Genomic DNA, 24,488 nt, shown 5'->3' on the forward strand with positions numbered 1-24,488 from the left:
AGGCTTTATTATTAAAAACAAGAGTCTGTAGCGAATGTGTATATCATGTGGCTTTTCGGAAGATTTGCGCACGTTTTCTTGGGGGCAGAGAATTTGCTATAATACTCTTAGGCTAAAGATTACTCTTTTTCCTGAACTGCTGTTTGTATCCTAGAGGATAGAGAAACTATGTAGTTGCTAGATAGAAGGATTACCTTTATAGACAGCTCTGTCAGGTTTGAGATATGTTTACTTAACTACAGAATCACAGACTGGTTTGGGTTGGAAGGGACCTTGAAGAGCATCTAGTTCCAACCCCCCTGCCATGGGCAGGGACACCTTCCGCTAGACCAGGTTGCTCAAAGCCTCATCCAGCCTGGCCTTGAACACTCCCAGGGATGGGACATCGACAGCTTCTCTGGGCAACCTGTGCCTGTGCTTCACCACCCTCTCCAGGAAGAATTTCTTCCTTATGTCCAGTCTAAACCTCCCCACTTTGAATTTAAACCCATTACCCCTTGTCCTGTCACTACAGGCCCTTGTAAAAAGTCCCTTCCCAGCCTCCTTGTAGGCCCCTTCAGGTACTGGAAGGCTGGAGGCTTTCTCCCTGTATCTCCTCCTGACTGGAAAAGTGTTTTATTTTCACAAAATCCTCTCCATTGAACAACACATCATTATAGTCACAAAATGAGAAATGTAATCGTGCATATTTCCAGCCTCTGCTATGCATTCTTTTTCCATTTCTTTAAGGAATTGCTACTGCAGGACTGAAAATATTTAGTAAGCATATTAGGTGAAAACTGCCCTGCTCCTGTCTAACTGAATTTAAGTTCAAGCCAATTTGAATGACTTACTGTACAATTTTTGTTATTTCACATACTTTGCTTTCACTGTTAAACACTCTTAGGACTAGTCAAAGTGGTTTTTATGCACTTGCCTTTTTTAAGCTTCTATCTAGTATGCTTGTGTAATATGACCACCTAACAAGCACTGAGGTGGAATGTTGTCCTTTGTATTTGGCTGACAATTACATTACAGATGTCTATTTTGCTAACATCATACTTTGTCAGCATACGCTCTCTTCTGCTTGATGAAACAAATTATGTCAGTAATGTTTTTGTCTTTTACCTTCTTTGTCAGAATCTTTTACTCTAGTCCTCCAAATTTTATCTACTTGTCATTTCCGGCAGCTATGCACAGAAATAAGAAATGATAATTATAATCCCTTCAATGCATTTCCTTAGTCTTGCACAGAAGTATGAATGTTGAGATCCTCCAACAACAGGGCAGGTTTGGTTTTCCTGAGGTTGTTGGTTGGCTTAGTGGTGAATTCTGTTATTACTCATCCTTTTTTTTTTTTTTGAAACTGGGTTTACTTCAGTGAAAATGCTGTTTCATAAATGGCAAAAAAAAGAGGCAATTTTATTCTTGTCAGTTTTGCTTTTATTCACATTGAAAAAATGTTCAAATTTTACAAGTTGGGTCACTTATGTCTTGTGGAAACTGTAAGTGTCTGCAGCACCACTGGAGAGAGCTGTATGCTGAGAGAAGCTGGTACTGAATACTTGTCTACGTGCTTAATCTTTTGGAGGCTTTTGCTAATGAAGTTTGAAAAAATCTTGCCAGCAGAAATGAGGACTTTTCTAACTGATTGCAAAGGGGGAGATGATATTCTATGTAAGTTGCTCGCAGGTTTGTTAGTGTGCATGTGTGACTGGCATTATGGCTTGTCTTGATGTTTTTTTCTTTATTTTTTCGTGTTAGTTCTTTTTTTGAATCCTTCAAATCCTATGTGCATTATGAAAATATCTCTTCTTTCATAGTTATTACCTGCACATCTTTTTATTTTCCACAAAGTGTTTACTGAATATGTTAATACAGAAACTTAATGCGCTTTGCCATATTTTCTAATGGAAGGTTGAAAAATAGTTTCCTAATTTAAACAAGCATTATTACTTACTTATTAATTCAAAGGATTACCACTAATGAGACTTCTGTAGTGAAACCCAGTACTTTTCATGTCATTTGCCAGACTGAGAGTTACTGTTGCCTCAGAATGTGGTTCTTTATTCCGGAAGACCCTTAATTAGTGGTTTCTGTATCAGTCCTTACTATGTTTAGTGCTGCCTTACAGGAATAAGGAGCTAACATTTTCTTGATACTATGAATAATACTAGTATCTTGATTTAATGATGGTTAAGTAAACAGTACAACGTAATATAACATTTCTAAAAGAGAATGGAATGTATTCATCTAGAAATTATATCTGAACTAGTATGAAAAATGACTTGGATTTACATGAGTGCACTTGGTCCAACACTGAAGTTTTCTATTTTACTCAACAGCAGAAGATTAACTGCCAAGTTTCAGTTTGGAGTGGCTTTTTATAGCCCAGTTGTAACCCCTTAGCTGTAGATTTATTATGGAAATAGATTTAATTTAGTGGCACCTACTTAATGCAAGTCTCTTAACACTGAAGTCGCTTCTCACCTTGATCAATTGTCAATCAGCTCTACACAGCAGGAGTTTACCAGGATATTAACAATTTTTGTAAGTGGCTTGTATAGTTAAATTATTTGGGATTTATTAATAAACCTGCTGAAGTAGAAAGGTGCCAGCCTCCCACTTCTGGAAGTTGCTGAGTAATCTCTTCAGAATACCTTGTGTCTTCTGTGGAAGTTTTATCTTGACCAATTTCTTCATACGTGTCATATTGTTGATGCAAAGTTAGTGCTCTCAAAGTATTTGCAATGGTTTATATTTATTCATCCAAGGATGTTACTGAGGGTACAACCACCAGCAACAAAAAAACTCCCTGGATATAAATAATAAAAAGAAATGCCGAATAGCATGCTGACAGATGAACGGAGCTTTGGAGTGAACTCTGTATTGTGGTTTATGAGATGAATGAGACTTGACTTCCTTACGATATTTCCTGAGACAATTTAGGGAAAATGTTCTTGGATCTTCTAAACTGTCTGTATTCTTGATGGCCTGTGACAAGGAGGGGCACTGATCATACTGCTTGGTTGTGGAGAAAAGGTTGAGTATTTGCAAATCCTTTTTCTTGGCTCTGTTTTCTTTGTTGTTGGAGTGATCCACACTTGGAAAACACATGTATTTAAATCTCTACTTATTGCAACGTTTTTCCATGCCAGCAATTCATTAAACTCACTTAGGCTTCTAATAGGTCTGTGAATGGGAAGAAAGTGTTATCTTACCAGCAAGTTCTAAAATGACTTGCAAACATAGATTAAAAAGTGTATGTGTATGGGTCAAACTTATGCAAGCTTTCTTAAATTTTGTGTATGTAATTTAAAAATACTGATCTCAAATGTAACTACTTTTATAGTTACATGTATAGTTTGGTGAAAATTCTGAAAAATAAGAATGATCATATTTGTAAAGTTGATCACTCTTTTTTTGGTCATCATGTCCTCACGTTTGGATTCTGGATTTTAAAGAGGATGCATAAGTAAAGGCGAGAGACAGACTTGCAAGGAATATAGGAATTGATTAACTAAAGCTTGCTTTATCTCTTAGAAAAGATTTCTACAAAAATACCTGAAGGACTAGGACTTCAACACATGTATGCAACTCTGAAAAAGTACTGTTGACACATGACTTCATGTATGTTACGGCATAGTTTGTTTAATGATTAGCACAGTTAATTAAATCACCATAGGCAATGTGAACTGTCATCCAAAGAAAATACAATTAAATGGAGTGTGGTTTAAGTCCTCCTTCTAGGTCATTGACTTACCATCCTGTAATGATATTTATTGGCCTATTAAATATATTGCATAGGTACTTAATATGCAAGATGTCAATCCATGTTTTATTTGCATGTGTGTAATCTGTGTTTTATACTATTGAGCAAGTAGGGTATGTGCAGTTAAACTATTCATTAAGAATTACGTACTATATAGAAACCATCTGAATATTGATTTTTTTTTTTTTAATATTTAATATTATAGCCAGTAGTCTTAGCTGGAACTGCGTTGCTGTTGGGTCCTGCTAATTTTGTACAGCACTACTCATTTGTATTTTATTTATTTGAGTTTGACTAAATTTTAGCAATGATACGTGTTACTAATTAACTCTGTTTAGAGTGATGAATTGTTCCCCATCTGTGGTCTGGCTGATAGTCATAATTTTACATTAAAGATGATCTTTCGTTTAACTTTTGTCAAACTTAACCAGCTTTTTGAAATTCAGTCACTGGATATCACCTCACTGGCTTATGGATTTTCATGCTCAGACATGTTCTGGATACAGCTGGCCTTGAGGCTGCTGTTCTTAGCTGTCACTGTCTTCCACTCCCCTGACAGGAGTTAACCCAACAGTTACACCAGCAGTTTCAGTTGCAGTGGGTTGACTCTGGATGGAGGCCAGCTGCCCACCAAAGATGCTCTATCACGCTCCTGTAGCAAGACAAGGGAGAGAAAATGCAATGAAAAACCTGTGGGTCGAGATAAGGATAGGGAGATATTGTTCAGCAGTCATTGTCTTGGGCAAAACAGACTCGACTTGGGGAAAATTAATTTATTACTGATCAAATCAGAGTAAAAGAGAACTAAAACCAAATCTTAACACACCTTCCTCCCACCCCTCCCTTCAAGTGGGCTCAACTTCACTCTCATTTTATCTGCCTCCTTTCTCTGAGTGGCATTGGAGAATGGGGGTTGTAGTCAGTTCATCACATGCTGTCTCTGCTGCTCCTTCCTCCTCAGGGGGGAGAACTCCTCACACTCCTCCTCTCCCTCAATATCAGAAGGATATTGACCACTTGGAGCGAGTCCAGAGGAGGGCCACGAAGATGATCAGAGGGCTGGAGCACCTCTCCTATGACGAAAGGCTGCGAGAACTGGGCTTGTTCAGCCTGGAGAAGAGGAGGCTCTGAGGAGACCTCATTGCAGCTTTCCAGTATCTGAAGGGGGCCTACAAGGGTACTGGGAGAGGACTTTTTACAAGAGCCTGTAGTGATAGGACAAGGGGTAATGGGTATAAATTGAAATCAGGGAGGTTTAGATTAGATATCAGGAAGAAATTCTTCACAGAGAGGGTGGTGAGGCACTGGCACAGGTTGCCCAGAGAAGCTGTGGATGCCCCATCCCTGGAAGTGTTCAAGGCCAGGCTGGATGAGGCTTTGAGCAACCTGGTCTAGTGGATGTCCCTGCCCATGGCAGGGGGGTTGGAACTAGATGATCTTTAAGGTCCCTTCCAACCCAAACCATTCCATGATTCTATGATTCTATGATTCTGTTACAGTCTAGGGTACCTCTCACAGGAAACAGTCCTCCACGAACTTCTCCAGCCTGAGTCCTTCCCACAGGCTGCAGTTCTTCATGAACTGCTCCAGTGTGGGATGCTCCCACGGGGTGTTGTCCTTCAGGAGCAGCCTGCTCCAGTAAGGGTCCCCTATGGGGTCACAGCTCCTGCCAGCAAACCTGCTCTAGCCTGGGCTTCTCTCTCCACGTGGCCACAGCTCCTGCCAGGAGCCTGCTCCAGCATGGGATCCTTTCCACAGGATTGAGTGTGGATCTCTGTTCCAGCACGGTTTCCCGGGTGCTGCAGAGAGGCAACCTGCATCCCATTGTCTTCTCTATGGGCTGTAGGTGAATCTATTCCAGGGCCTGGAGCACCTCCTCCCCCTTCTTCACTGACCTTCACAGACCCAAATCTGAAGGCTTGTTTCTCTTGCATTTTTCTCACTTCTCTCTCTTTCATAGCTGCCATGCAGCGTTTTTTCTGTTTCTTAAATACATTGTCACAGAGGTGCCTGATGGGCTCAGCTTTGGCCAGGGGTGAGTCCATTTTGGAGCTGACGGGAATCGTTCGTCTGCCGCGGGGGCGGCCCCTGGTGTCTTCCCACAGAGGCCATCCTTGTGACCTCCCACCCTACCAAAACACAATACAGATGTTCCGTTTCAAACGCAGACCTTGGAAGCCACTCAAGCTTTAAAGCCTGGTGGCATGTCAGTTGGACATAACACCTGGACAGTTCAACTTGTCCATAATATATCTGTTTCAGTCTTTGAATTATTTCATAATGTGCCCCAAATGGGACTTATCACCATGTTGTAATGAACTTTCCACTGCAGTTGATCACATCTGACAGCTCTCCACCACTGGAAGGGGGAATTTTGTTCCACAGTTCCCTTAGTTCCTGATCCTCCTTCCCCTTTCTTTCGCCCCCAGCTTTGACACTTGTCACATGCATTTCAAAACCAGTTAGGCTTGTTTTTCTGAGTTGGTGAGTTTGGTCCAGCAAAACATCCGATTTTTGGATTGAGAGGAGCAAGACTCCCTTCTGCTGTGATGAGCTGTTAATTTAGCTGTGATAGATAACATTTCATCTGAAAGCTAGAATGGATGATCTGTGTCAAACAGCACAAAGGGTGAACTTGGTTACGCATTCATATGTTTTGAGGAGTTCTACACTTCCTATCATGATGGTGCATTAAGAAATGTAATGGGGGTAAAGGTGTCTCGTACTTTTCTGGGAGTATTAGAAAAAGTTACTTTAATGAGTTTTGTTCTGTCCCAGCTTTCTCATTATCTGTTTTTGCTATAACTGCAAGTACGTAGCATCGGCTGCCGTGTGTGTGTAGATACAGAGAAGATGACAGAAACTGAGCGGGCTTTTGTGTAGCTGTTGAACTGTATTGCATACCATGTCTCTTGAATTACATTTTACTGTGTTCATTCTGCACGTATTTTCCCCATAAAATAAAGATGTGTTGTGCTGTATGTGTTCTTTGCAAAAATGATTTAATTGTCGACGTTAACTTTTTGATTTGTAAAAGATTAGCAAAGATGAAGCAAAATCTGTAACTTAGTTTGCTACCATGAAATGTAAACTGAAAAATACAAAACATGTTGGAATATTTTTGGGGTTGGGTGGATGAGTATACTTCACGCTCCAGTTCTCCTTCAGTGCAGAATGACTTGGCTTGAGCCAGTAAGTCTCAATTATGACGGGTTACACCATCGTGTTATGGAACATGCTTCTAGCCCATCTCTTCTTGTGGATTCTGGTTGACTGTTACTTGTGATGTTTTAGTTCTGAGAAGTTTGAAGTGTACATAGAACCTCTTTGTATAGGAGGTTAGTAGGAAGAAAATGCCTGACTTGGAATTCACAGTTCAGGGAAGTCATGACTGTGAGGAAGTGTTAGAAACTTATAAATAAATAAATGCATCAAAGCAATGGCCAAGATATTTTCTTTCAATTTTTTTGGTTACATTGCTGACTTGTAACTGCCCTAGTATGCTCTTCTTCTAAATTCCTAATTATTCCAACACTTGCTGTCTAGTGTTTTTCACTGTCTTTTGCATTAATTGCTTTTATGTAAGTAAAGTTTTCAATTAAACTTCCTTCTCTACAGTAGTGGAACTTTGCATAGTTTAGGATGGATTAGGTGGCAGTCTGCATTTGCATCAGTTTAAAGGGACTGAGAATCCAACTGAGTTGTTTTCATAGTTGGAATTTAGGAAGAAGATACTGTTGCTTGTCTGCGGTCTTCTGCTTAAAAACTTGGCATTATGGCATAGGGGAAAGACTTCCATTTGGTCTGCTCTGTTCCTGTCCCTACTTCCTTCTTTATCTGTGGCTTGTCTGGCAGTGTGGACAAATTAAAATTAGTGATGTCTAACACATCAACAGCACTGCTGTTGAGACTTTTGGGGAAACTGTGCTCTGTTTAATTGTTGGGAAAACACGAAGTCCACTTTAGATATCTGTTCTCCAAGAGTCTAAAAATCCAAGCTGCCTAGGATTTATTATTACTAAGTGGTGGTAACAGTTCATACAACAAGATAAGAAGTTTCTTGGTTGCATCTCTTGTATTTGATCTTCACATGATCAACCATTCAAGAATGGGGGATTTTAGCTTTTCTGCTGTGTACTTCTTGAAAGCTTTATTATGGGACATATCAAAACCATTGCTGTCTGCCACAGCACAGATTATTGAAAACAATCAAAGTATTTTGTCCATTTTTTCCTTTGTTTGTATGGGTTTTGCCTGTATATTTCTAGTTGAATTTTGTTTGTATAAGTGGGACAGGTAAGCATAAACTAAGTTTACAACATTGGCTTCTTATTTTCTCTCTACAGTTTTAAAATCGTGAAATCATGGCTCATTCAAAGACGAGAGCCAATGATGGAAAAATCACATATCCTCCAGGAGTCAAAGAAATCTCTGATAAAATTTCTAAAGAAGAGATGGTGCGAAGGCTAAAGGTTAGTAAGCAAGTAACTGTTTGCAGATTGAAATTTCTTGTATACACCATGAAGTGAGCCTATTACTGTATTTTCAGTCTGAAAGAATTATTTTTTTCTTGGACTTTACCATTTTATGCCCAGAGAAGGAACTTGTTGGCTGTTGTGCATTCTGTCTATCACTTCCTTGAAGTGACTTGTCCAAAAATGTTTACATTAATTTAAAAAAACCCACAAATGGGAATAAGCTATAGTAATTTTAAATAGTAAAATTTTGTGTCAGCTCTTACAGTAAGTCAGTACTTTGTAGAGAGGAAAATACTAGAAAGCATAAAAAGGGAGTCATAATTTTGGAAATAATATGGATATATAAGAATATATTCATTTTAAGCATATGTGCTCTGAGTTGATTATAAAACCCGTGTATTCTCATTATTTTAGCCTATATCATAATGAAAGTCTTAGAAATACATAGTATAATCTGTCTTCTGAATTTTTTGACCACCTTATTTGGCCTAACTCTACAGGAAGGTTGGAGAGGTTTGGGGAATAATTATGTTGCTGTAGTTCTTTGTCTCTCCATGTATGCTCACAAAAAGGCAGCCCTGTTAGTACTGTGCAGAAGAAATGCTTGCAACTTGGGTTTACCCTGTGAAACATGAGGGAACAGATGTGTGAGAGGAACCTTAAGTGTTCTAACAGCTGGAAGAGCTTAATTTGGAGTTTGTTTTCTTAAGAAGCAGTTTCAAATCTGTTGGAAGTACTGGTAAATGAACAAAAACCCATAAAACCCCCAAACACAAGGATTCCTTCTCCCCTCCCCTTGTAACCTTTCTGTGCTTTGGGTATTGCACTGATAGACTTTAGTCAGTACCGTGCATTCGATGATGTTGAAATGAAGACAAGATTTGTAACTTCACGTGAGTGACTTCTAACAGAAGAAATAGTTTGTATTTTTATAGCTTGCATATTTTTTCAGCTTGTGAACGTGCGCACAGTTCTTAATGATGCTTTTTTTTCCTCCTATAGCTTAATTTAATTTTTGGCCTTGAATGTCTAGTCCCTTCTGTCATCTTGAGCTGTCTTGCAGAAGAAGTGTACTTTGCAGGTTGTCCTGTATTTCTTGTCAGCCCTATATTCTGGCTGTGCATTCATGGGTACACAGGCAGGGAGAAAACCATATGCTGGGTTTTTTTTATGAAGGATCAGATGATCTAGGCTACACTACAAGTGTATGCACCTACAGCCCAATTTCAGGGGCTAAAGAACAGTGGTTGATAAGTAAGTGAATTATAAGCCTCTTCATTTCCCTGACTACTAAATTCATATCAGTGTTATGGAAGGAGTGCTTTATTTTAATTTACATCAGTGCATTTCAGATGAGTTCATCTTGTGTCTGACTGGGGACGACTTCGTTTTTCTCGCAACAGAAATTATACACGTGCAAAAGCCAGTCTTCTGTGCCTTTTAGTAAAGTATTCTAATATGCCTGAAAACTTTACAGCTGCTGTGATCCTAATGATACTGAAGTTCTTCCATTTTTTAAAGTAGGATTTGTTGCCAACGGACCAATTAAAATAAAATCTGGAAAAAAACTCCACATTTAAAAAAAAACCCCAAAAACTACAGCAAAGTAAAATAATTTGTAGTGTTTTAGGGCTGTGGGTTTTTGGTTTTGTTGATTTTTTTAATTACTTTTTGAGGAACTTCAGACATCATTATTTTTGAAAAATATCTCTCCCTGCGCTGGTGAAATAGATGGGGTTTTTGACTTTTAATTCTCAGGTTTGTGTAATTAAGTCTTTATTGCCATTTTGTTAATTCTACCAAGAGTTGAACTCCTTCAAATAACTTTGTGATTCAAATAAGAAATTGGACAAAACCTTAATTACTTTGTTTTGTGATTAGGGTTGTCTCCTCCAAACAGTGGAGGAGAGAAGAGCTTGCTGTATGTATTTATTTATTTATAATAAAAGAATTCTCACGCACTAGCAGTTACGAATTATGGCTTTTCTTGCTTTTGGTCTATTTAGGGTCTTAAGTAGTTGGTGTCCCAGACTTTTCATTTTTTTCTTCCGTGACTTGAGTCTGCTGGGTCTTAATAATACTAAAGGGCATTTTAGTCCTGTTGGATGACACGCATGCTGCTGGGCTGCACTGGATTTATATATGCTTCTGCTGAAGTGTGTGCTCTGCTTTGGGGCAGCCCAGGGGATGAACTTGTCCTCAGAGCAGTAGTAGAGAAAAACCTCAAAGAGAATACAGGGAAAATAAATTGTAACCCTAAATACTTTTGGGAGAAATAAACATTTTGCATAAAGTTTTGCTGTTTTCTAATTTTTTTTGCATACAGTTGTAACTGAATGCTGTTGGATTTTTTGAGATGGCCAACTTGATTATATGGTTTCTCAAAAAGATATGTCAAGTACTACAGCCAAGATTCTGGTATCTCTGATGAGACTGCTGTGTTGGGACAACTTATGGAAGACTTAGTCGACTAAGTTCTCCTTGTACCCTGAAAAAGAAGACACTGGTTACTCAAATAAGTACTACTGTGTTGCTAATAATGCTTCTGGTTGAAAAGGAACTTTCAGTATGGACCACATTACATGGAGTACTTTTTGTACTGATGTTGGTGTCTCTCTTTATTTAGATGGTTGTGAAAACTTTCATGGATATGGACCAGGACTCTGAAGAAGAAAAGGAGCTCTATCTAAATCTTGCTTTACATCTTGCTTCAGATTTTTTCCTCAAACATCCTGATAAGGATGTACGTTTGTTGGTAGCATGTTGTCTTGCTGATATTTTCAGAATTTATGCCCCTGAAGCGCCCTACACTTCACCAGATAAACTAAAGGTAAATTGAATTAATCTCTTTTTCCACACCATGTTTTTATACTGAATGATTGATGTAATTGATTATAACTTTTTTTTTTTCCCCCTCCTCCCTTTATTTATGGTTCAGCCTAAGCAATCAAAGGTTTTCACTTGATTCTGGGATAGGGATGTTCATTGAGGTCAAATGTTCATCAGATGAAGTGATATATAGTACGTCTTTCAATACCATGTAAAGTTTTGGGTTTATATTGGAAATATTTTGTTAAACTGTCATTGGGATTTGCAGATAGTGATCTATTACTTTAGAAGTATTGATGTGTCTATAGCTTTTATTGTAACCTCTTGCAAGATAGCTAATTCCTTCAGTTGGGAATATACCCCTGCTGTTTCCAATGAAACTACCAAGGGATGATTACTGTGTTTTTATAGACAAAGGCTCTATTGAAACAAAGAAAAAATATTTTTGCACAGAGGATAATTATTTCTAATGTGAACTGGCAAATTCTGCAATTACAAACATCACTGATCCCACTAGATGGAGATGGTTGATAGAGAAATGCCAGGTTTGAAAAGGCAGTACAGATCTGCCCCATTTGTTTCAGAAAAAATTTTAGAATGCTTTGAATTTTTCTCTTTTACTTTTTTTAAAAAAAAAAAAGTCTAACTTTCATTCCAACTCAGAAAATCAAACTGCTTTCCTTAAAGAGTCTGAATTTAGAGTGGTGAACCAAGTCTTACAGAGAATCTTGCAGGCGAACATAACTGCAAACCGTGTACCTTTGTTCCCTGATTTGTGTGTGGACTTCCCCCCACTGTGGTAGGATAAAAGGGTGGTTATGGTGGGAGATATCTACTACAGTGGAAGAAATCACTCAGTTTGATCTAGTGCTTGCCCCAGAAATGCTTCATAGGTAGGGCAGACGGTGCCATTTCAACTGTAGGACATCCTTTGTTACCAGACATGCTGGAGAGATACCTCTGGATTTCTTTTAGCCATATTTTCTTAATTATGAGTTGTTGCACTTTTGATTACATATTATCTAGTTACCTTATTTTCTGATTACACCATCTTCAGCTGAAGACAAACATTCTTTCTCTACCCTGTTACATTTAAGTCTAGTGTTGAGGCATCCTGATTTCTACCTCAGTTTTGAGTATGTGTTTTGCCTTGCTTGTTGGGCTTAGAGTTTTTTTTTCTCTTTTTCTGAGCTGGGCTAACAAGTATTAATATTCCTTCTTGCATTTTGCTGTATCAAATTCTGTTACTAAATTTCAAATTTTATAGTGTATAATATTGGAAAGTGTATATTACCAGTCCCATGCTACTACTTGGATAGAGCTCTGAACAGACTAGGAGCTTCCACTGGCAGCATTCAGTTCTGTAATCTGTGCAGATTTCAGAATTCAGTTTCTTGATGCAAATTTCTAAACATATTTTGAGAAATAAAGGAAGGACAGACAATAGAGAACATTGCTTGGAGCTATTGAGGTAGGTTTCTGCAAACCACTTTCCACCGAACACAGGTTTTGTGGTTGCAGGACAAGCTCTGATACAGATGTTGAAGAGTTCCCTCTACTTTATGACAAAGAGGTAAGAGGAAGAAGGCTTCCTCTTGGGTTATATCTTGGCACTATTTTTACCCAGTCTCATCCAGTGTGTTTAGCACCAAAGTCGGAGATGGAAAAGGGAAGTACTGAAAAGGATAATTTCTTGAGAGGGGAAAAGGTAAATCCTTAAGTTTTTGCCCTCGCTTCATACCCTTCAGATCTCTAACACGCATCATGCAAGTGAGATACTGAGAGAAGGCTAAACAAGCCCAGTTCCCGCAGGCGCTCCTCATAAGACATATTCTCCAGACCCTTCACCAGTTTTGTGGCCCTTCTCTGGACACGCTCCAGGACCTCAATGTCTTTCTTGTAGTGAGGGGCCCAAAACTGAACACAGGACTCGAGGTGCGGCCTCACCAGTGCCGAGTACAGGGGGAGAATCACATCCCTGGACCTGCTGGCCACGCTGTTTTTGATACAAGCCAAGATGCCGTTGGCCTTCTTGGCCACCTGGGCACACTGCTGGCTCATGTTCAATCGGCTGTCAATGAATAGGCTTAAAGCAGAACTGGAGCAGGATTGCTTTTCTGGAATCTGGAAACTTCTCACTTAAGTCCTCCTCAGTCTCTGGGAAAGCCTAGAGCCCCAGTCTAATTTTCTGGGAGGAATATGTTCTAATAACTACTGTGTGTCCAAGAAAACCACTTGGACAAATGGACTGCCTGCCTGAGTCGGCTGAAATGGAGATGTTTAAGTGTGTATGTGGCAGCAGAACATCAAATAACTGAATGTGTTCTGTGGTGAAAGCTGTGGTTTTGATGCTTACTGAAACCATTATGTGTTTAATTGGTATTATGGCAACAGTCAACAAAAAAACCATTCAATGTTCTTCCTAAAGCTGAAGGATAAGCACTTTTGTATGTAGATTTGCTTTATGGGGTCTGATGTGAAGCCATCTTACCCAATTTGTGAAAGTGCTGCAGCTAAGAAATTGCAACAAAAGTTTATTTTATCCCATGTTTTGCATTTATAAATGCCTGTTTTAAATAGTATATTCTGTATGCTCAAAAAAGGGGAAAACTTTGTGTTGTGTTACACTAGATATTAAAAATTAGTGAGTACTTTTGACTCCAGTCTGGTTTTCCTCCTTTAAAACCAGAATAGTAAAAAATAAAATAAAATTAGGAGTAAATTACTACTTTTACAAGTGATGCCAAATGAAGCGTTCAGATGCTAGACATATTATTGTACATGTACACCATTCATTAATATATGTATTCATGTACAATACCTTGATGTGTACTTTACAAGTAGTAGGAGAATTAGTTTCTGCCTCAATAGGGTCTTTGGATTGCATTCAGTAAATAAGTGTGGCGTTTTGAGCTGCAGGATTAAAAAATAAAGATACTTTGTTAAATGAACTAGTTGAGATTCGTCTGTACAAGTAAAGTTTAACACAGTAATTATACCTGTGGTGTGACTTGTAAGATGAAGTAGTTTTTATATTTGGCACTGGTCATTTCCAAGGTGTCCCTTTCTTCTGTAATTGAACCTTGTCCTTTACTGCGACTCGGTTTGTGTGTCTTCTAAACTTCACAGCACCTTCTGGTGTACCAGTTTTTCAGATAATGGAACTCATTTTGGATGGGCTGCTGGCCTGCTCGTGGTTCAGGCAGTAGTTTTTGATGGGGGGTTCTTCAGACTGGCTTTTTGCTTGCGGACTTGGATACCCTTTAGTGGGTGGAGTCCGTTGTGTCCTTTGAACTGTGTCTTCTGGTTTATTTCAACTGAAGAGTCTAGTTCATGTGCTCTGTAGCTGAAGTGTGAACCAAACAGTGATTCTTCTGCTTGTCCTTACTTAACACTTCAAAGGCACAATCTGGAACCCAATTCAAACATTAATGTCACTGTATCTCTGAGCAATGTGCTTGCTGTGCTTTTTTACCAAGAGGTGATGATGTCACGTGTCATCGAATTCTTAGTTTACCCTAGAACTACAATAAATGCTTGGCTTAATGATTAAGACTGGATTTTGTGGTTGTAGCATTAGAAAAAAGGAATCCCATTCTCATCTTTTGTCCATCTCATAATTCTTGGGGTTTGAGGGCAAATACTTCATGAAAATGTTACAGAAAAGCTAGACTATTTGTAGGGTATTTTTTGGGGGATAGGGCTTTCTTGTATTTATTGTGGCAACTTTACACCTTTTGGATTTTATTTGATTTATACCTAAGTTGTTAGGTAAAATACTATAGATAGAGTTGAGGTTGTGAACACTGTTTGCGGTAATATGTACTTCTGTGTCTTTTGGTTTAATATAGTGTTATGAATTTCCAGCTGTTAATTATCTGAATGTTACAAACATTTTTAAAAAGACACTTGTTCATAATCGACTGCTGGTCCTTATAACCTCCTTGAATTTATTGTGTATGAAACTGTCTGAAGAAGCCTTCTGGTTCTGAAATTTGATTAAAGGAAGCAGGAGAAACTTGTCTCAAAAAACCAATAAACGGTTGTCTGTGTCAATATCATGATGATTGAGAAATGCACTAACACCACTGCGTAAACATCTAGTTAATACTCTTAGGAAAGCTGCAGTTGCCTTTTGCCTTTTCTCCCTTCTGTTGAAACCTATTGCAGTATAAAGTAAAAATGTAAAAATTCACTGCCCTTCTGAATCATCTTTTGGCTTCTGCAGCTCTGTTTGTCAACTTGAGTGTTTCACTTTGGAAAAGAAAAACTTTGGCTTCCTTAGGAAAAGGTTACTTTCTCAACCCTTTAAAGAAACATGAAGCATTTTAAATTGCTCCTTGATGTTCTCTGATGTTTTGTAGATCATCTTTTGGACAGTGAAATAGTGTCTATCATTGCTGAGTATTTTGTTGTGATGAATGCTACTGGTAATTTAAAAAGGTGATTTTTTATTTTGAAAGTTTCATTGAAGTTGATTAAATAATGATGATTTCTTTCTTTTCAGGATATATTTATGTTCATAACAAGGCAGCTTAAGGGTTTAGAAGATACAAAAAGCCCCCAGTTTAACCGTTATTTTTATTTGCTTGAGGTAAGTTTCATATTTCATAACAACTGTTAAATGTAATTTTTCAGCTTAATCTTGTAATAACTACTGCCTTTACTTTTTTCCTGCTCAACACAGAACATTGCTTGGGTCAAGTCTTATAACATATGCTTTGAATTAGAAGACAGCAATGAGATTTTTACACAGTTGTACAGAACACTGTTTTCAGTAATAAAGTAAGTATTGTCACTCCCAATTATAATACATTATTGCATGGTTGAATTCGAATGTTTCTAACCTAGTTGTTCGGTCTACTGTGTGACTTTCACCATTAATGAGCTTCGTTTTATAATTCAGTTTAACTAAAATATAAATATCAGAAACTGTCAGTTTTTGCCTGTTTCAGTTAAAGAAAACACGCTATAAATAATCTTTTTTTCTAAGAAACTTACGTTGTTATTTACTGCATTTATTTTTTTCTGTTCTTGAAATTGGAAGTGAATGGTGTAATATGCAATTCTAAGGAATTTGGAGGATTATTGCTATAAATACATGAGTCAGAAAGTAGTGGGCACTGGAAGGTATTGCTAGAAATTGTCTGATCTGCCCCTTCTTTGCTCAAACCATGGTCAGCTCGAGTAGATTGCCCAGGACTGTAGACAGTTGGGTTTTGAGCATCTCCAAGGATGGAGACTCTGTGGCCTCTCTGGGCAACCTTCTAGTGCTCAGTAACCCTTATGTTTAAAAAGTTTCTTTCTCTTATGTTTAAACGGTATGTCCTCTATTTCACCTTGTGCCCATCACCTCTTGTCCTGTCACTGGACTCCATTGAGGAGACTCTTTACTCCCAACATCAGGTATTTAAACATAAGAAGTTCTTCCTAAGCCATCTCTTCTCAAGGCTAAAAAAAGATGTCCACTCTCCCAGCCTTTCCTGTATGAGAGCTGCTCTAGTCCCTTAATCATCTTTGTGACCCTCTGTTGGACTGACTCCAGGATGCCATGTCTCTCTTGTCCTGGGCACTCCACATGAAGTTTCAGCAGCGTGGAGTAGAGGGGAGGGGTGTTCTAATACACCATCACTTCATGTCAGGGACAGATACAGTCCTCTTACTCCTTTATTACAGTAGTAAATGAAGAGGGCACGAGATTGAATATTCTGGAAAGTATATGCAGCTGAGAAACTTAGGTATTTGGATGTCTAAGAAAACTTGTGATTCAAAACAACATTCCGTGTTGCTTGGCATCACGATAGGGAGAACTCTGAATGGAAGTTCTACTTTATATGAATAGTACACTAAGAATTGTTGTTTTTAATTTCAGCAACGGTCATAACCAAAAAGTACACATGCACATGGTTGATCTAATGAGCTCTATCATTTGTGAGGGAGATACCGTGTCACAGGAACTTTTGGATACAGTGTTAGTTAATCTAGTGCCAGCACATAAGGTAAGACATAATAGTGGCTTAATTTTTTTTTTAATTGTGATTTATGTGTTCAGATATTTAGATTTCATTAAGAGAATAGCTGCAGCAAATGTGTTCCTATTACTTGGATTATTTTTCTTTTTAAAGCAAATAAATAATTTTTAATAGCCAGAAAATTCAGTGGCATTCATTACTTTGGTTTCTGGAAGTGAATTGAAGCATCAATGGTCATAGTAATGTAAAAGCTTTGGTGTTGTATGACTTCATACACGGGTTCTTTTATATGTGAGCAATACCAGTAGAACTTAGTATAAAAACTACAGATATCCTTTGGAAAGTTCTTAATTAGTGTAATGCTGTATCAACAGTTTGAAACTAATGTGCTGCCCTAAGTGGGAGGGAAGAAGCTATGATTGCTGATTTGTCGTTGGCTCTGGTGTATTTCAGAAATGGTGGCTGGTTGTTATTGAAAGCACATGGGTGTGTTTTTTGATGCAGCCATAGAACTAACCATGTTGGGTAATAGTGGTTCGTCAAGAGGCCAAGTGATGGCTGCCTTTCCTTAATGAATGTTTTGTCAAAAAAATAAAATGTCCTACAGGTGAACTGAGGAAAAACTTCAAACATTGCAAACTTTGTGTGACACTGAAATGTTTAAAAAGCAAGGAGGTCTGACTTCTTTGTTTAGAAAACCAGCTGGGTCCTACTGCAGTCTCTTGGGCTGCAGTGTAGAAGCTGACTTTTAAGTTGTGTGACCAAAAAAAAGGATTCTGGGAAACTGTCTACGAAATGTGTACCTATCTGGATTTTGGACAGGTCTTGCCTGGCAGGGTGTGGGGTTTTTTTGTGTGGTGGTTGGTTTGCTTTTTTGCTGTGTGGTGTTTTTTTTTTTTTTCCCCCCTGGTGTTCAAGAAAGGGCTAATTTTACTTACACTTTTCAGAAACTACAGTAAGATGAAGTGGCTATAAATGGAGAGATTTTTGCAGCTTCAGAATGCTGCTTATGTGTGGTTGGTTTTGGTAGTTTTTTTGGTTTGTTTGTTTGTTTCTTAAACAATGGCATACCTGAAGAAACTGAGTAGACTTTTTCTAAGGTGCTCTCTCTCTTTCTAAGCTCTCTCTGCTCTCTCTCTCTCTCTCAACATACAGCAAATGTTGCAATGTAGTGTGCCTTACCACAACCAATTTCAGTAAATAAAGAGCACGCAAATTATTTTTCTGTTGACAGTGAAAGACTAAATGCTTAGTATAAGTCAGTCACTTCTATTTTTACACTGGGAATGTTTTAGCTGTATCCTTCAAGGAGTCTAATACATTTGTGGCTGGACTAGACTGAAATTTGTGTGGCTAAAACTCAGATTATGAAGGAAAGCCTTGGAATACAAGAAACAAAAGCAAGGCTATGCAAAATACTTTAGTTGGGTGTTTTTTCAGTTGTTAAGCATCTGTTGTTTCATTGTCACCCCTGTGTTCAACTTGGTTTGACTGTACTGTTTTTATTATTCCTGTTTAATTAACTGATTTTGAATTGAAGGATTTGCCTCCTGTTAGACAGGCTGTAGCACTGAAAGAATTCTGGTTTGTAATGGACTTTGTGAAGTTCACTGACTGAGCATTTTAATAGGATCAGGTATTCAGGTTTTGGCTTTTTCTGCTTCTGTTTTAATCAAAATGGTGCTGGGGATAGGATGCTAGTTTATATCTTGCTTTCTAACTGAAATAGTTCCATAACTTTAGACCATATTCTGAGTACTTTAACCTTTGTTTTTAATTTTTTTTAACCTTTTCCATAAAAATGGAAAGAAACTTCTAATATTTTTCTGTTTCATTTCAGTATCTTCATATAGTGATAATTCAAAGTTTTGGAGCTTATGTAATCATCTAACCACATTCTGTGGCTGCTAATGTCGTGTTGGAAAGGTGTGATGAAATCAGAGTGAGAATTTTTCTACTTGTGTCCATTGAGCAGCAAACTAGAAGGGGGTTAAGTATAAGGTCCACCGTAAAGAACAACTACGTCTTAGCTGACCTTGCTGTTAAGCTGTACAGGTTGTGGGAAAGGGAAATTGAAAAATCAGACTGCCCACAAAAAATGACGTAACAGCAAGTGTTGATGAGTAGGGAATCCTTATCTAGCCAGATACTTGGGGACCAAAAGAATATTTTTGAAGGAGCAGAAGCAGCACAGATTTGTTATTAGCTCAGGTTTGAAAATGATCTGATTGAGAGATTGTTGTAGGTACTAAAGCTATGTTTGTAGCAGGTGACACAGGCAAGCGGTGTATTTTTAATATAGCCAGAAGGGAAGTTGTGCACATGAGAGAATATGGGGTGGCGTGGTGAATTGACTGACTGTATTCTAGCAACTAGCAGTAGAGCTAGTATGACTTTTGATATGTAAACAGTTGTATTGAGTAACGCTAGGTTGAAGTCTTGAGGAGCTTAATCTGTAGAATTTCTCAAAGGAGTGGTCTGTAAGTGTGTGCTGGGAACAGAAGGTTCAAACTTCTACTTTAGTTTTCGATTCTGGATGCTAAAGTCCAGTGGCTGAAATTCAACATTAGATGGATAGGAAAATTATATGAATATTTTTAAGAGTTTTAGGAATTAGAATCATAGAATGATTTGGGTTGGAAGGGACCTAGTTCATCTAGTTCCAATTAGTTGAACAGTTTACCAAAGGTTAATTCAATGCTGTTACCTCTTATAATTGAGATCAGTATTTGTCCTGAGAGGAGTGCCAGATATGGTCCATAGTCCTGAGTTGTAAGTCCTACAAGCAATGGTGCTGGCTGGACAGCTGCAAAAAGTCAGTCGTAAGGAGCGTACACTGGGGACATTTCGTACTGTCAAGCGCCTGTCTACCATAATTAGTAGTCACTGATGTAGTCTAAGCAGCTCTAGCTCACTTGAGTTTGTTATCCATCTCACTTGGCCAGAATAAAAGCCATATTGATGTAAACCTGAATGAAAGGGGCTGATGCTGAGATCACAAAACAGGTATGTTAGAGTATGCACAGGCTCGCCTGAGTGGTACAGCAGGTATTAGATAATTCAGTAAAACTGTAAGTGTCAATTGTTTGGCAGTGTGCTCCACTCTGTTTAATTATTTTTTTTCCTTTTGCGGTTTCTGTTCTTTTCTATGAATCTGTGAATTTTTTTGATAGGATTATATTAAGAGGGAATGAAATAAATAGTGAACTAAACCCAGGAAAGATCAGAAGCAAGGGAGAGGTAGTCAGTAGGAAAAGGCAAGAAAAATTAATAGTTTTCCTTTCCCTTTTAATTGTCTTTTTAGATTATGAAGCCTTCATGGCAGCATGTGTAAACAATTTTGTTTGTGCAATGTGTTAGAAGGCAAATTGTACTTTATTTCCTTGAACGTTTGCCAGTGTGTTCCATTTTCAGCCTCAGGAGTACTACAGGGAATCCCACATTGCACATTCCGCATGCTTTACATGCTTATCTTTTGAAAAAGTGATATTGACAATTAAATTCCTAACTCTCTCTACGAGGGACTTGCTTAATAATTGGTGTTATCTATCTTGGCAACACTTCAGCTGAGCTTTTTTCTTTGTCAGCCATCCTTAAAAACCTGTTTTCCTCCCCCAGCAGAACTAGAGAATTTGTTACAACTGTGTTGTCAAGTGCTCTTGGATACAAATACTACTGCTCTGCCATTGATAATAAGAATAAGCTGTGAAAAGCTTGAAATGCTAGCTGTAAACACACAGAAATTGTGGTTGGAATTGAGACTAAGCAGAGAATTTATGGTTGACAAAGATGGACTATCTTGAGATATTATTGCTGAAGGCCTTATAAGCATAAAACACCCCAACCCTGTTCTCTGTTTATTAACATTCTCTTCTGAAAGCAAGCAGGGGGGTTTTGGGGTAACAAGGTCTGTCTGCGGCATTCTGTAAATCTTAGGTGTTAAATGTAATTTCTCAGTTATCTTGCAGAAGATGTGTGTTCTGCCTTTTTGTTGGGGGGTTCTGTGGTTTGTCCGTATCAGTCAATACTTATTTCTGCTTTTTTTTTCCAAATGGAGTAATTACTAATGATTGCTGTAAACAGTGTTGCCAGCTGATGGCTGAGTTACTGTCCAATTCAGGAATCTCAGGCTTCTCCCCACTGGGTGCTTACATGCTCCTAGAGGCATCCTGATTAAGATGATTGTCCCCATCAGTGAGTGCTTTCTTAAATCATTGAAAGATCTTCAAATACACTTCGGTTTTTCTGGATGTATAGAAAGATTGAACAGAGGATAATGATAGAAGAATTTAGATAAACCAGAGAAGAAATTTGTTCAACTTAGCCTGATGGAGAAGTTTGATAAGGGTAGGACCTAATTTAAGTGTCTTTGTGGCTATTCAGTTAGTTAGGAAGATGGGCTTGGTGTGCTGTAAAGGATTCTTGAACCTATTTGGTAACAGTCTGAGTCGGTCCTGTTTTCATTTCAACTAAGGCAGTGCTGCTTTTTCTGGTTCCTGCTTTTATCCTGCATCTGAGAAAGTGAGGAGAAAACTTTCTTGTGTGCTTTTAAGACTTTTTTTGGCAGTGTTCTTTCCAAAAAGCTCAGCCTCTGGACATTTGAGGGCCCGGGCTATCAGCACGATTAAATCAAGTACATGAGACACAAAAAAAATAGCAAATTTTCCTTAGCCAGTTGTGATCTAGACTATTTTTTCACTTTGCAGCTTTTTTAGGTAGAATGAAGTGTAACGTGAACACGTTACTTAAGGTTGCAAATAGCTACTTATAGGATTTATTTCAGCAACAGTAAGGTGTTGGGAGATCTTTGCCTGGCCTTTAGTGACTTAATGATGAACGATCTCTTGTTCTTTCAGACTTCCTTTCCCAAGGGTATGAGTGAGAAGTTATGTTTAATTTTTTAAACAGTAATTATTACTAGTCCCGTAGATGAATTACAGCAGCTTTTAAAAAACGAATTGCTGTGTGAAAGATGCAAGCTGAAACTGTAATTAATGTGAATCAAAACAGATCTGTCTGTTAGAACCCTGTGATGCTAGGTCTGCTGTTCAGACTTGTTTCATACGTAAATGAGATCTTGCTCATGATCTGGAGTTCACTCTTACCCAGGTGGAAGCATTTTTTTGGTGGAGGTGAACTCGGAAGTCAAGGAGGATCAGAGCAAGAGTTGCAGGTGGCGTGCATTCCTAGTTACAGTTACTTGTGGCTTTTACTTCCTCAACAGTCACAAGTCTGGCTAAATAACAGAAGGCAAATCGTACAGGTGGAAATGCCTTTTTTTTTTTTTTTTTTTTGTCTTAACCATAAGAGAACCTTCTTTTTTCTGGGACATGGACCAGCTGTACAGTTTTGTAAAAAGACTGCCAATGTTGACCCTTGTATCTTGATTAGATAAGGGAAGAGGAAATTACAAGAATGTTGGAATCTTTGTAAGCATTAGAGTATCTTTCCAAAATCGGCATTTTTATGCACCTTCTGTAGTGGGTCTGAGTAAAACAGGTAATTCAGACAGGGGTATTCATAGTCTTTTGACTGCAGTCACCTAACTTCATTCTGCCAGTAGGCAAGTCAATGACTTCTTTTGGTTTACATTAACAGAAAAAGTTAATCTGTTGCCACTGCTGTCTAGAAGCCTATAGCTTTACAGAGTTTTGAAATTACAGACAACACTCTCCATCTCTTTGCAAATTTTCATGCAGATAGCTACAGAGAACCAAGCATAGACAGGCAAAGAAATACCCTGGGTGTGGCAATGCATCTTGTGTTTGCTTGTTATTATGCTAAAGGGAAGGTTTTTTTCCTTTTATGGATGAGATGTATTTAAAAAAAGGCAACTACAAACTTCCCCTTCATACTGTTTTCTTGTAAATGGGATATGCTGGGTTTTTTAAATTGCAAAGACTAATGCAAATTGGGGGAACTATATTTTTACAGAGACTTCTAGCTATTAAAAGACTATATATTTATTGGTATTGAAGACTCTTCTCTGTGTTAATCAGGTCTGCAGTGGGTGTCACAAGGGCTGCATTGCATTTTCTTCTGGAAATTTTTGAAAAAATAATTGTGATATAGAAATTGGAAAAGGGACGTGGCAACTAGAGCGTGGAGAATGTGTACTGGGAAAGGAAGGAAACAATGATAGAACAATAACCCAATTAGACAAATGGAGGGATAGGAATGTTGTAGGGTGTTGGGTTTTTTTTATTATTTTAGATAAGAGTTTTTTTAGTTTGTATTCTTCACCTTTTTTTGCTCATGGAATAAAATTCTAGGTGTTTTGGTGGTGGTTTGGTGGTTTGTTTTTTTTTTTTTCCCCTATCTTGGTCAAACAGATGGAATATATTTGGGGAGATACTATGAAGAGGCTGCTGGTGGTTCGCAGGTGGCTGCTTGATACAAGGCCAGAACTGTACTTTCTACAACAGTCTTGTTCAGAGTCTTGCTCCTGTGGTGACTGTTACTGCCTCGATGTTGCTTTATATCGCTTTCCTGGGGTTTGGGGAAGCTGATAAGGAGCAGCAGTAAAATGCAGGAACAGACGTCACTGAATGTCAGGCTTAGGTGAGCAACTGGAAAGGAAGCCCCAGTTTGCCAGGAAAGTGCTTTCTCAGTAATATCAGTGGAGACTACAAAGCTCCATTTGGACTAGGTTTGTATTTACTGTACTATCTTTACTACTGAAAGTATAAAAATAACAGGCCATTTCTTTAATGCATTACCAATCTGTGGAAGCTTGAAATTCTTGTATTTATTTTTAAGATTAATGCATGTGCTCAAATTTTTATATTTTCTTCCCCCCCTCCCCTCCATCTCCAGAATTTAAACAAACAAGCCTATGATCTGGCGAAGGCTTTACTAAAGAGGACGGCGCAAGCAATTGAACCGTACATTACTAATGTAAGTGAAGATTGCAAACAAATATGGAATTTAATACGTTTTTTAACTGAGCTGTATTATGAAGAGAATGAATTCATTAAATAGGGCTGTAAAATAACTTTTCACAAACACTCAATTTTCCTTTGAGGGAATTGTTATATTAATGAAGCACTGTGTAACCTGTCCCTTTGAGTCTAATTCTTTACCATATAGAAACCACTAAGCCCATAACAATTTTGATTTCTGAGGTGCAATGGATAGTTTACTGCCTGCTGTCTTGGGAGACCTTGCATTTCAGTCCTGAATGTGACTGGAAGACCAAATGTCCTTATATGTATTGTTCTGGTAAAAACACCTCTCCTATGATGAAAGGCTGAGAGAGTTGGGCTTGTTCAGCCTGGAGAAGAGAAGGCTCCGGGGAGACCTTATTGCACCTTTCCAGTACCTACAAGGTACTGGAGGCCTACAAGGAAGCTGGGAGGGACTTTTTACAAGGGCCTGTAGTGACAGGACAAGGGGTAACGTGTTTGAACTGAAACGGGGAGGTTTAGATTAGATATCAGGAAGAAGTTCTTCCCGGAG

The 24,488-nt window shown here is 38.3% G+C and overlaps 1 protein-coding gene across 1 annotated transcript in view; it reads left to right on the forward strand.

Moving 5' to 3' along the window:
- Positions 1-8,096: 8,096 nt before the first annotated feature.
- The window catches only part of PDS5B (PDS5, regulator of cohesion maintenance, homolog B (S. cerevisiae)), a 77,034-nt gene continuing 60,642 nt past the window's right edge, over positions 8,097-24,488 (forward strand). Inside the window, exons 1-6 of the mRNA XM_010157438.1 lie at positions 8,097-8,223; positions 10,856-11,059; positions 15,566-15,652; positions 15,746-15,843; positions 16,931-17,057; positions 23,847-23,927. Of these exons, the coding sequence (XP_010155740.1) occupies positions 8,116-8,223; positions 10,856-11,059; positions 15,566-15,652; positions 15,746-15,843; positions 16,931-17,057; positions 23,847-23,927 (705 nt within the window). The 5' untranslated portion in view covers positions 8,097-8,115. The remainder of the gene's footprint in view (positions 8,224-10,855; positions 11,060-15,565; positions 15,653-15,745; positions 15,844-16,930; positions 17,058-23,846; positions 23,928-24,488) is intronic.

This window comes from Eurypyga helias, unplaced genomic scaffold, assembly GCF_000690775.1.
Source record: "Eurypyga helias isolate BGI_N326 unplaced genomic scaffold, ASM69077v1 scaffold3338, whole genome shotgun sequence".
NCBI lineage: Eukaryota > Metazoa > Chordata > Aves > Eurypygiformes > Eurypygidae > Eurypyga > Eurypyga helias.